This window comes from Stegodyphus dumicola, chromosome 7, assembly GCF_044657685.1.
Source record: "Stegodyphus dumicola isolate Sdum_Otavi_A_Nest chromosome 7, ASM4465768v1".
Classification (NCBI taxonomy): Eukaryota; Metazoa; Arthropoda; class Arachnida; order Araneae; family Eresidae; genus Stegodyphus; species Stegodyphus dumicola.
The window spans coordinates 194,619,812-194,633,666 of NC_140774.1; the positions used below are offsets into that span (position 1 = coordinate 194,619,812).

General features: G+C 33.9%; 1 protein-coding gene across 1 annotated transcript in view; it reads right to left on the reverse strand.

Annotated features, from left to right (window-relative positions):
- Positions 1 to 13,855, reverse strand: part of LOC118202472 (corticotropin-releasing hormone receptor 2-like) — a 438,714-nt gene that overhangs the window by 25,562 nt on the left and 399,297 nt on the right. Inside the window, exons 7-10 of the mRNA XM_085821190.1 lie at positions 10,359 to 10,489; positions 8,942 to 9,027; positions 5,603 to 5,738; positions 998 to 1,039 (exon numbers count right to left, since the gene is read on the reverse strand). Of these exons, the coding sequence (XP_085677316.1) occupies positions 998 to 1,039; positions 5,603 to 5,738; positions 8,942 to 9,027; positions 10,359 to 10,489 (395 nt within the window). The remainder of the gene's footprint in view (positions 1 to 997; positions 1,040 to 5,602; positions 5,739 to 8,941; positions 9,028 to 10,358; positions 10,490 to 13,855) is intronic.

Genomic DNA, 13,855 nt, shown 5'->3' on the forward strand with positions numbered 1-13,855 from the left:
AGACTAGATACAACACGAGAGCTGCTGGACATAGATCCAACAAAGGAGACAAAGTGTGGTTGTGGAACCCGATTCAACGAAAAGGACTCAGTCCTAAATTACAGTCACCTTCGGATGGTCCATATACAGTGCTCAACAGACTGAATGACGTCGTGGTTCGGATCCATAAGTCTTCGAACTCTAAACCTAAAGTCGTTCATTACGACAGGTTAGCTCATTACTATGGCCATAGTACGTAATGTCAATAATTGTAAATAGTATAAGACCATGGTCCTTTTTGTTTTTAAATGTGTATTTGATTTGATTTGTATTTAGTATTTGATTTGCATTTAGTATTTGATTTGTATTATTTATTGAATTTATTGTTCATGTTGTTTGATATTGTAATGTAATGTTTATGCCTCAGTTGTAAGTTTGGCTTCCTGTCCAGGGATTGTACTGCCCGGGACGTGCAGTCCTTGGGAAGGGGGCAGTGTTACGAATTTGGTGTTTGAAAAGCTAATGTTATTTCAAATATAAATTAAATGGTTTTATTTCTCGCGCAGTGCAGCGCGTGACGAATATTAAAAGAAAGCTAAGCCGGAAAATTGAAAATACAAGAGCGCGTACATTAAATAAATAAATATCTCTTTTTGAGTTCGAGAAAGTACTAGAAAATTCTAGCGCGTGATTTTAAAATCTTATAAAAAGAGGAAAACATCTCAGTTCGTAGTAGTTGCTTAGTTTTTGTTGTTTAGAAAACTGCTCTTGTTGATTGTAGCGAATTCGCGGATTAGCTTTCTTTAGCTGTTTTGAATTACGTTCTATTGGACATTTGAGTAGTTAAAAGGTAACTACTGTGAGATATTGTAATACTGCACGATAATTTGAGAAAATTTAAGCATTTTTGTTGCGATAATAATAAATTTTTGTTCATTTTTCATAGGACTTATGCATTCATTTCATAACGAACCCGTACGCACGCAACAATATTATATTTTAAGAGTAAAAACATTACCTCGGAATTCATAAAGCAGTAGAGCAGTCCAACGAAAAAGCCCTGCAAAAAAAAAGTACTTCACTTTAAAGTCTGTTGTATAAAATGAATTCACAAACTATCAGAAGAATCAAAATAAATATAGAGAAATTTTGGCACAAAACTGTTTAAGAAAATATCATGGAAACAATCTTCCGTGATAATAATAGAAACAAATATTTCAGCATGTAACCTATAGTTGCTGCTAAACTACACAGATATTATATGGACACAAAGCAAAATGACAAAATTAGTTTCAGTTTTAATTATGTACCATAAGAAGCTTCAGTTTAATTTCAGGTAAAAAAAAGATTAATTTTAAACTGTGCAGTATAAAAAAATTACAGATTATAAAAATAATCAAAAGAAATTACGAAGGAGTTACGAACTGTTTAAGAAAGCATTCTGTAAACATTTTCAATGAAGCTAGGAACATTTTGCAATGAAACTAGGAACATTTTGCAATGACACTAGGCGCATATTTCGATATGCGAGAACTTTTCTGTTAAAGTACACAGATATTAGATAGGCTATTAGGAGTACAGAACAAAGGTCAACGATTGAGTTAAAATTCTGTAGCATAAGAAGATTCAGTTGAAATTCAGGGAAAAGATTCAATTTGAATTCTGTAGTATAAAAAAGACTCACATTAACATTATATGGAACATACGATTTTTCACAATGAAAGGAATAACAATGAAAGGAAATTAGGAAGAATTATGATAAAAAACTTTAAGCAAACATTCTGTAAACGTAAACTTCCACTGACTAAAAAGTAAAATGACTGAAAATCGCAGCGAATTATCCATATTTAATTTTACTCTTGATAAATATCTCTGATAGCCAGTTTTGTAAAGCTCCATGGCTTTGTGATACCTTTGCGATTTATAGTCAGAGCTTAGAAAGCTTATTCCCAGAGGTATAATGATGTTCTATACAGAAAAATTTTATGTTCCATATAATGGAATGGTGTCCGAAGAGAAGTTTAGGTAGTGAAACGAAATTTTAATAAAATAATGTTGAATAAGCACTATTGTAAAAACAAACTCTAACAGGTTCATCAAATGGTATAGGTCCATCAACAAGATCATTAAACTGAAGCAAAATCAATGAAAGTTACAAAATGATCATCAACGATTATCGTCTTATCCATCAACAAATCACTGAAAACTGGAACAAAAGCAATGAAAATTGCAAAATGATCATTAACTGGTATCGGCTTAGTAAATAAAATAACGTAAACAGAAATAACGCAAACCGAAACATGATTCAACAATTGGTGTCGGTCCATCAACAAATCCCTACAAACTGAAACAAAAGCAATTCAGTTTTCAAAATATCATCAACTAGTAGCGGTTTAGAAAATAAAATAATATAAACAGAAACAATGCAGACTGGATCATGATCATCAGTTGGTATCAGTGCACAAACAAATCACCACAAATTGAAAAAAAGCAATGAAAATTGCGAAATGATCATCAACTTGCAAATAAAATAATATAAACAGAAACAGTGTGAACTGGAGCATGATAATCAATTGGTATCAGTCCAAAACAATCAACACAAATTGAAGCAAAAGCAATGAAAATTGCGAAATGATCATCAACTAGTAGCGGCTTAGTAAATAAAATAATATAAACAGAAACAGTGTGAACTGGAGCATGATAATCAATTGGTATCAGTCCAAAACAATCAACACAAATTGAAGCAAAAGCAATGAAAATTGCAAAATGATCATCAACTAGTATTGAATAACTAAAATAACGTAAACAGAAACAATGCAAACCGGTGCATCATCATCAATTTATATTGACCCTTCAATTAAAACAATCTGAAACATAATGGAAATCAAAGCATTAGTATATAACTGTTATAAGACCACCACCCGGAGCATGATAATCATTTTATGTTGACCCTTCAATAAAAACATAATCAAGAAAATAATACAAATCAAAAGCATTAGTATACTATTATAAAACAAGAGGTGCTATAATGGAAAATAGGAATATATTGCAGTCGCAAACTGACATTTGAAGACCATGAAAGTAAGTCCTGACTTTCCTGAAGGTAAAGGTCGCCGACCCTTCGTAACGTGACGTAAGACATGGAATGTCGGACGTTTTAAAATGTACTGGGCACGACCGATGGTTGTCGGGCGTATTTCAAAACTACAAAGATTCCACCCGGTGCCCACCGGCAACTTTATTGCCTTGAAAGTCATGACTTAAGTTTATTGTCTTTAAAAGTCAATCTTCAATCACAATGTATTCGTCCTAATAGCTTTTACGGGTGGCTGTCGAATGTTTTCTTCCACAGACATTGACAACCTCCCTGTCTTGTTATGATTGCATTGCTACAGGATTTCGAGTCGTGTAGATGTTTATTTCTCTACTTACGAATAACACTGTATAACTACTGTCCTACAACAGAAACGTTCCTACAGATCTGAATACGTTGTGGGGAATTTTCAGTTTCAGTAACACTTGCTACTGTTATACTTGTGTGAAAGGGAAATAACTTGAGTGAACCATTGAGTCATGAGAAGAAAAAAGTAACAGAATATTTGTATATTTTTAAAAATATCTACTACTCTTTTTACAGCTATAAATGAAATATGGGCTTCTCAAACTAGCTGTAGATTTATATGACAAAGGTTAAATACAGTAAGACACCGCTTAACGCGGGGAATACGTTCTATCGAAGTAGAGCGTAATGCGAAACAGCGCTAAGCGAGGCTATCTTAACATGTAAATAATGGGGTTAGGGGAAGACGGATAAAAAATGGTTAGGCATTAAATTTAATAATGTTTTTTTAATAAAAATAAAATCAAACATTTATTTCTTACAAAAATAAAAACAATATAAACGCATATACTTTTAAAAACAAATAAAATTCTCAGTCAGATCATTCAGTCTATTCTGGGTTTCCAATTTTCTGCCTTTTTGTCAAGAAGGCATTATGATAGATTGGCTTAATGGCATATTGCGTTCAATTTCGTCGTCAATCCATATAGACAGTCGTTTTTCCATTTCCTCTATAATGTTATTTCTAGAACGGGTAATTCTAGGTGCAGTTGCCGATGACAGTATTTTTTCTTTATTCTTAAGAATTGTCCTTATTGTTGAAGTTGCCAAAATCAATGCAGCACTAATTTGAGATTGACGTTCACCAGAATCTAATCTTCTAATCACTTGCATTTGAGTTTCCAGTGAAATGCTTTTTCTGGTTGCTTTCTTTTCTTGTTTTTTTATTATCACCCATGATAAAAACTAAAGATCATAATATTTGTCACTGTATTAATCGTTATAGTATTATACAAATTTAAACTTACAATAATGTCAACAAATGTTGTTTCAAATGATAAAAAGCAAGAAACACAACTACACTGTTTCGGATATGTTATTTGGAAACCTAGCGCTGCGCACAATTTCGGAGAATCCCCGGGTTGAAATAAAAGAGCGCTAAACCGAAACAGCGTTAAGCGGGGTCTTACTGTATTTAGGAATCATTTTAAATCAAAGACTTACATGGTCCAACCACATTACAAGTGCCAAGACCCCATTGGCATCATGTGCATGTTTCTCCCTGTCAAAGGAAAATATTCAAATCTTATCTTGCGTACCAAAAAACATATCTATACTACCTGCATTCGACCAATACTTTGCTATACTGCTCCTGCTTGGAACACGGTTACTCAAACTCAGCTTCATCAATTGCAAGTTGTAAAGAACAAATTTCTTCGCATTATTACCGACTCCCACTATCTTATTCATAATGAACTTTTACATAGAGATGTAAAGCTTGAAACAATTCCAGATTACATCAGAAGATCCAATGAAAACTTCTTCAAAAATGCTGTACAGTGTGACTTCGTAAATTAATCTCAAGTTTTTAATTATGAAATTCTCTTCGAAGATCGATGCTTCAGGCCACTGGCAGCTCACATCTTCATGGGAGGAGATGACAACTTTATCACTTAAGCTTCTCATTTGGTAGCTGTTTATACTTCTAATGCATCTGATCTTGATAATAGTATTTCTGCTGTTTGAATATTGTTCTTGGAAATTGTGGTTACTGTTGCTGTGAAGTAAATTTCATTGTTGGGATGCAATTGGTTGTGTTGTAAATTTGTAGCCTAGGTTGTTGTAGAATTGCTGTATTGAATTGTGTTGTATTGTTGCAGTGAATTGTGTTGTATTTGTTGTAGTGAATTGTGTTGTACTTAGTTGTATTGATTGAGGTTGTATTGAAGAATTTGAGTTTGTCATTGAAGCCATTACTGTGTTGTATTTTCTCATATTGTTGTCATTGAACCTGCATTGGCTTGGATTTTTCTAGAAAACTATGATCGCTCGTCACGTTTCGAGAACTTGTTTGATTAGATTGAATTGCTCCTTTTGGTACTTCTCTTTTTCTCTCTTCTCTTCTGAGATTGCTTCCATGTCCGGATTTCATTATGTCATGTGCCCTAGGTCTTTATTTCTGGAACCGGCAACGTTGCTCTTCGCAATAGTTCGGTCAATTATGGAGTCTAAGTCTGATGTAGATTTATATTCACTTGGATACTTCTTAGGATATACACTTACCTGTGACGATTGTAGAATAGCGTTCGTAATCATATAGGCTTCTTCAAACATGGCATCATCTTTGGGGTTGACGCAGAACATTAAATGAGTGAGGCCGAGAAGAGGGAAAAGCAGAGCAGTCGCCTTAACAGCTTTCCTGAAAGGAAATTAAATAGTAAGTAAATGTTTCGTCAAGATTTCAACTTAGTTCACCACTAATCATGAACAAAACATGAGAATAAATATTAACTGATTAAAAAATTGTTCGAGAAATGTTCGGTTCAAAGGAATAATGCATTTCGAAATGCATGTAATTATTTAAAAGGAAGATGAACAAGAAATTCTTTTCTAATTTTTGTACTTTCAGTACTCAGAAAAATGTATACAACACTCACAAAAACGTACCTGAAGAAGAGAAGTTCAAATTTTTCATCTGAAATTCTTTAGACAGAATGTGGTGTGGACACCATATAAGTTACTTGCACGAACTATTAAATTATACACACATTTTACGGTGCTTCATTTAAACTTACTTCTTCAAATTTCGCCAGAGATATATTTCGCATTCATTTAATTCCGTTCTCACTTCGTAGTAAGGCAAAAATACATAAAAAGTCAAAACACCTTTGTTAAAAGTTGTAAAATACAGATAACCTAAAACATCAAATACAGTTAAAAATTTTTTTAAAAATTAAAATTAGAGTTTCTGGGTAAAAATAAACAATTCGGCCAGCGCACAGGAAGACGGATATTTCGGTGTACAAAACTGAAAGTTTACGTTTGGTCCCACTCAGCAAAAAGACACTGAAGTTGGTGCACAAACTGACTTAATTCACTGTTCTACGAGTTTCAAATGTATACAAATGGCAGCTTCGTTAGGCTTAGCTCCACTCAACATTTTTTAAACTGTTGAATCGAAATATGGAAAAAAATTAGTACGTTATTTCATAAAAAGTCTGATTTTGAGTCAAAATACCTATGTTAGAACTATGCTATATATAAATCTAATATATACCATAAGTCTCGCTTGACATGGAAAACAGAAGTTAAATTTCGACAATCTGTCTAGTAGAATGGGAGATATAGAACTGTTCCATTTTTTGTGCAAGGTGTACATACGGTGTCGGATAAAAATATTGTTAGCAACATTACTAAACATAGATCAGTTGAATGCGTCCACAGCACACATTTTTTTTCTCTTCGCATTTTCTAATATAAGGTTACTTCTTGTGATATTAGTATTGACTAAGTTAAAACACCATCATTAAATTCGTATACGTTAATCTCGCGTAGAAGCTAATATACGACATCATTGTAGTAAGAATTGAAATTACAGGTTAATTCAGTGTTCTACTTTGGTCGCAAGTTAGATGATCAGCGTGCACATTTACAGACTGTTAAGTGTAGCCATGCTTTTATTATTATTTTTTTTACTTTTGCTATACTATTTATAGTGAGGATGTAAACTGATGAAAGTTTCCCAATAATTTGTTCCAGGTATCTTCGCCAGTAAAAATAGTTTCTACTTGAAGTTGTTAATGCGGTTCCAAAGTTTTGTTTAACTTTTTTTGCTCTTCTGGCTTGTTTATTTACGGGAAAATTCACCCCCCCCAAAAAAAAAAGGATACGAGAAAATTATCAGAATTTCTAACAAAATGGCTATTTTTAACAATACTGATTTAAACCAAATCCTTACTGGCCACGGGAGACTTCCCTGTTACTTTAAGAGATTCAACTTACAAAATAATAAACTTTGTGCTTCTTGTAGTGCAATTGGAGACGCGAAACATTTTGTGGGGGGCTGTCCTATTTTCGCCGATAAGAGGAAGCTTTACAAAATTGTTTAATGCTATATATATAAAGATAATTTTGATATCAAGGCTTTTATATCTTTTGCACACGATGTCCTTAAATTTATTAATGTAAATCGACGGGTAATTGGAATTCTGATCTGATGTTGTCCTTTGTGTTAATTTTTGTATGTTTGTGAGGGCTTGTTATATGTTTTTCCATATTTTTATTTTGTATATGAGCATTATTTGTATCTTATTTATATTACGTATTATTTATTTTGTATCTGATGTTCTTTTGGGGTCACTCTTTTTTTGACCATAAGGCCATTTAACGGCCAGGGAGATCTGAGTTTAACCCCAAATGTATTACAATGTATTACAAGTTTATATGAAATGTTAACTTACGAAAATTGTGGTTGAGCATCTGAAAACTTTGGAAAATATCAAAATGTTTACCTTAATTATTCTTGTAGTATCTGAAGATTGTTTGGCGATCAACAAAGCGTGCTTGGCGAGTTTCGCCTCTTCTCCTAAAAGAATGCTATATTTAGAGTAGTTGAATGCTAGCTGCGGAAGAGGGAGGTGTTCGATTGTTGTATGTTGTAGGAGTGATGTACTGCTCCGAGTAAAATTATATGCCTTAATGTTATATGAATAAATGTTCTGTTTCGTTTTGTCAAATGGTGTGGATTCTTAACCATGAAGCCATTACACTTCTTTGTTTTGAAGCAGTGTACGCAACGATTTGAAGCAGTGTACGCAACGATTTGTGAAGCAATTTAAAGTGGACTTCTAAATTTTAAAACTTTTATTTTAGGAAACATGTTAAGATATTATTTTTATACATTTAAAACTGTTAATTCTAAGACTGTAATAATACAATCCTTAGGATGTTGTAAGTCTTGTTGTTTACTTTAGATATTATTTGTTGTTAATTTAGTTATTACTCTTAGCGTTAGAGTCTTGGTTAATATGATTCAGAAAGCCGAAGAGAAAGAAAATGGCGAAGAAAAAAAAAGGGTGAAGAGGAAGAACTGTGTATGTGTGGACGTGAGGCTGCAGCTAGTGGCATTAAAAAAATAATAATTGCATTACATTCATATAACTAAAGACACAAAACTAAAGAAGCACTCAACTTATTAAATGTTAAATATTTACGGTTGCAGGTATAAGTGTATAACTGGGCAGGATTCATAACAGAGTTCCATCATAGTTTGTATAGGTGCAGAACCACGCCATTAACTGTGCAACTCCGCCCCACGTTTGAGAGTGAACACGCCGGAGGGGGCAAGTAAATTTTTCGAAAATAAGAATAATCAAAATCATTAAGAGAGAGATCATTGAGCAGTAAAAAAATGTTGATTCTTTCTGTGCGCTGTACCAGAGTTAATATCAATATTAACACATGAAAAAAAATATATGAGAGAGGTCATTAGGGAATGGAAGACATGGACAGAACTTATAAAAGACACATGCATGTTGGTCTGTCATTTTCATTATAAGAATTTTTCAATTCGTTAGAGAGCGGTTGGATGATTAGTAGTGAAAGAATGAAATAATGTCTTACTTGATTTGCGTGCTTTCTACTGATACGCTTCGGTTTAGTTTTGTAATCAATATTCTGACTATATTGACCATAAAAACACTGTTTACCTGAAACATAAACGTATGAACTTTAATCACTCACTTTTATTAAACACTTAATAATTAACGGTATTCAAATATTTATTACATGAAACATATTTTCTGCGCTGCTCCACCTAAGAATAACTACGTCTCCGTCCTTTAAGTACTCTGTATTTAACGCAGATGTTTGTGTTTACCACACATAAAGCTCGGATTAACCTTTTTTCTTTTTATTTTGATAGAAAGAAGGAAGAAAGAAGAAAGAGGAAGATGGAGGAAGGAAGAAAGAAAAGAAGGAAAAAGACAGAAGAAATAGGAAGAAGAGGGAAGAAGGAGGAAGGAACAAAGAAAAGAAGAAGAAAGAGAAAGGGAAGAAGAAAGGAGCAAGAACGCAAGAAGTAGGAAGGAAAAAGGAGAAGCTATATAGATATATCGAGCTATGTATGTGATTAAAAAAAAATAAAAAGACGTAGAAATGTTGTTAGGCGTAGAACGTAGATACATATCGAAGAAAACTCCACAATGAATGAGAAATTTGGCAGTCGAGGTAAATATTAAATCCCATTATAATTAAAATTCACATTTAGAACACCCGTTCACTTCACTTGGCAGTCTAATCTTGCCTATTTGCAGAACATTTACATTTTTAACACAGTTGCCACAGGAACAGAGCAGAGAGAAATAGCGTTCAAGCAGCAACAGAGTTACAAGCGAAGTGAGCATTTATCCAATATGGCAGATCACCAAAGAGGAAGGTATTGGTTTTACAAAGGTTTCAGATCTCGGAGTTTAGGTTCCGAAATAACTACGTCCGTCATACGCGTTACGCAAGCTTTGTGGCATAAATTAATAGAAATGAAGCAGTCCAGAAATGTTATTATTATCAGAATAAAGACGAATTAACCAAATTTGATCAGGCTCTACTTCTTCCTTTTCGATATGTGACGACACACTAAGCATAAAGTATGTTCGCCAAGCAACATTGCTATGATTCTACTTTTCAGCGTTCCTATATAAGCACTTACAATACATCTTACTTACTACACTACAATACATCTTTTTTATGTCAGTACTTACAATACTTACTTACTACGTCAGTAATTACAATACTTCCTTTCCTTCGTAGAAGGAAGTAAAAACAGAAAAATATTTCCGGCTTAAGTTTCAAACTCGAAAATGTACGCTCCACAGTTTTCAAATTACATTTCAGTTCATTAACAGAGCTGGGAGACATAAAGGTCTATGTAACATAAACAGAAAACATCGCTAGTTATTAAATATAAAAAGCTTTTGTAATGCATACATGGATATTAAGAAAAACATATAGCAGAAATAAAGCGATTTAGTTTGGAAGTTACCAGCAAAGCGATGACCATAGGACCAGTTAGAATCCATACATAATTGGACTTTCCATAACCTTTCCAACACGATGTATGAAGCTCACGTGACATAATAAAGGCCCACGTAGACACAAAAACCAGCGGCAAACCTTGAAAAGAAAACCATGAAAAAAGAAACAAAATTAAGCTGTTTATTTTAAAAACACTGATATCACCTAATAAGAAAATTTTTGCAAAAGATCTGAATCCTTTTAAATTATTGAAGAGGCAATCATAATAGCATAACTTCACCGGTTATCATAAATTAAGAAAAAATCACGAATACTGAAAAAGTTACATGTAGAATTTAATGAAACTTACCCACAATATGCAACACATAGTAAGGTATCAAATAACATAAAAAGAAATTACCAGACAAATATGGTAGTATAGAAATTAGCACATGACTAAAATGAACAAATCGAAGGTGTCAGTTTGCTATAGGAAGTACCTTCAATATGGAATATGATCGCTTCTAGAAGCAGTACAGCACATACAGCGATGTGTGAGGCTTTCAATTATGTGGTCTATCAGTTTCATAGGAAGCGAGAGCCATTGCTCTTGCAAAGCAGTTGGAAGCGCGACAAGGGTTTTAGGGGGCGGATTGAGAGCAGCTAGACGTCTCCCTAAAGCATCCCAAACGTGCTCGATAGGATTCAAGTCCGGGATCGAGCTGGCCACTCCATGCGCATAATTGTTTCCTGTTGAAGATAATCACCTATGATGCGAATCCTGTGTGGTCTTGCGTTGTGGTCCTGTAACAGGAAAGCAAAACCTATTGCCCCGGCATATGGGCGCACATAAACATCAAGGATGTCTGTCATCTCCATAAATCTGAGCATTCATGGTTCCCCTTGGAAAAACATGGAGGTCTGTGAGTCCACCCAAAGAGATGCCACCCCAAACATAGACACTACCCCTTCCGTATGCATCTCTTTCACGGATGTTTGACGGATGATAACGGGTTCTAGGTTCTCTCCATATCAAATAACGCCTACTATCACTTTCTAGACTAAAGCTGGACTCATCCGTAAAGAGAACCGCCCTCCATTGATCAGGCGTCCAGTGGACATGTAGTCGTGCCCACTGAAAACGGTTACTCCTATGGCGTGACGTGAGCGGCCCACAAATGGTTGGCCGCCTCACATATAGATCTCCTTTGTGAAGCCTTCTACGCACAGTTGACGTTGACATGAACCTTTCGGTGGCTGCACCAAGGGAGGATCTAAGAAGAGTCGGAGTAGCGGTTCTATTCCTGCGTACACATAATGTCAAATATCGGTCATCGGTGCTCGTCGTAGTAGTTGGCCGTCCCTGGCTGAACCTCCTAGATGCCGAATCTGTGGTTTGAAATTGCCTCTAAAGTCTATGAACCACAGAAGGACTCACATTTAGCCATCTGGCCACTTCTGTTTGACTGTTCTGTCTCTAGTCTTCCAATGGCTCTCCATCGCAGTTCTGCAGGCAAATTATGCCTGGAGGTCATTGTTACGAATTCGCTATCTCAGATTTCTGATGTCACTGTCACAGTGAAATATGTGGACTTGCTCTCAAACATGGACTTTTATGCTCCTCGTAGATGACGTATTTCGAAAGCAGATTAATTTGCATATCGCAGTTTTACTCAGCTACTCTTACTTGGCAACATATTCAAATTTTACACGGTTTGGCTTATTTTTGAGGGAGGTATCGCTATTTTTGTGATTTTTCCTTAATTTATGATAACTAGTGTACAAAACAAAGTACACTGCCCCCCCCCAAAAAAAAGCAACATCTCCCGTTCTACTGGTCGGACTGACGAAATTCAACTTGCGTTTTTCGTATCTCGAAAGCGCGACTTAGGATATGTATTATATTTATATATAACATTGTTTTAATACAGGTATTTTGACATAAAATCGGACTCTTTCCGAAATGACATGCCAATTTGTTTTTCATATTTCGATTCTATGATTCAAATTATGCGAAACTGCCAAATTTTGTAAAAATCGCAAGAGTTGTTTTTAAACTATTAGCTCTCAAGATTTTAGCTCCTCAGTATTAATTGAATTTGGTATATATTTACTAATCTCTCTTTTGTTTATTAACCTTATTTGATTCTTCCTTTCAAATTTCGAAATTTAGGTTCTTTCAAAATATAATTCACCAGTATTTATGATTTATTTTTTAAATTTGTATTTTAAAATAATTTTTATAATTTTTTCGAAAAAACGTTTTGAATAATCTATAAAATTGTTGCCATCATCTTAAAGAGTATGTATTTCTAATCACACAGGCAAAAAACTAGCGTATTTTATTCAAAATTTCTGAACATATATGGACATTTATATATTGGCGCGTTTTGAAATTTAATGACATCAAATGTGTTTTACGCATTTTGTTAAAATTATTTGAAAGTAGGAACGATGTGATATTTTTTGCCGCTCATGCACAATGTAAAAAGGGAAAGGAAAATTGTTTTTCATAAATTAAGTGGTTCGCCAAGTTAATTAGTCTTGGCGCAAACTGAAAAAAATACGCCAAGATAAATCTTTAAATTTCTCCGTAAATTTAGCAAATTTTAGAACTAGGCGTAATTTGAGTCGTAGAGTAGCAATACGGAAAAAAAAACCGGCATGTCATTTCAGGAAACGTTCTATTTTGTGTAAAAATACCTATATTAGAAGAATGATATATCCTAAATCCCGTTCTTGAGACATGAAAAATGCAATTTGAATTTCGCCAATCGACCTAGTAGAATTTGAGATGTATAACTATTCCTTTTTTTTTGTTTTTGTTTTTTGGAGTGTACATTTTGCTTTTCCAATAATATCTACTTTAGAATAAACAGTATATTTATTCCTTTAATTTAAAAAAGATTCAAAGAGAAGTAATTTACTCCGTTTCAGCAGAAACAGATGCTTGTTATCTTGGGTATCTCAGCATTAATTCAACGAACTAATAACTATCACGATTATTGCGATCCTCTAATAGTCATAGTTACATATTTCACCTTTATTTAATTTTAAAGACCTTTATTAGTCGACTATCGAATAGTTTTTAAGTAGTTGCCCTCTAGAATATTTATTGTGATATCTGTAAGAACTAATATATACTTACATATTAAAATATGTCTAAGAAATTAAGATAATATATTAAAAGTACACAAATCCAGGTACCAAATACCAATAGAATTTTTACATCAAAATCAAGAAACGTACGTGCAGGAATCCTTCATTAATTGTTCTTTACTAATTGAAGGATTAAATATCCTTGTGAAGGACTAACTATGGGGTATGCAGTATATCCGTATTAGATATGTATAATATTCGTTCGTTAACTGATTCAAAGAAACTATTTATTCTTCTGAGCGAAGGAATGTCGATTCCTCTAAAAAGAGCGGTAGCATTTCCAGAGTTCACTCACCAAGAGCTCTTGTTGGAAGCTTGTCAGGAAAGTTCGATAGCCATTTTAGGAGAAAAAGAAATATTTATCCT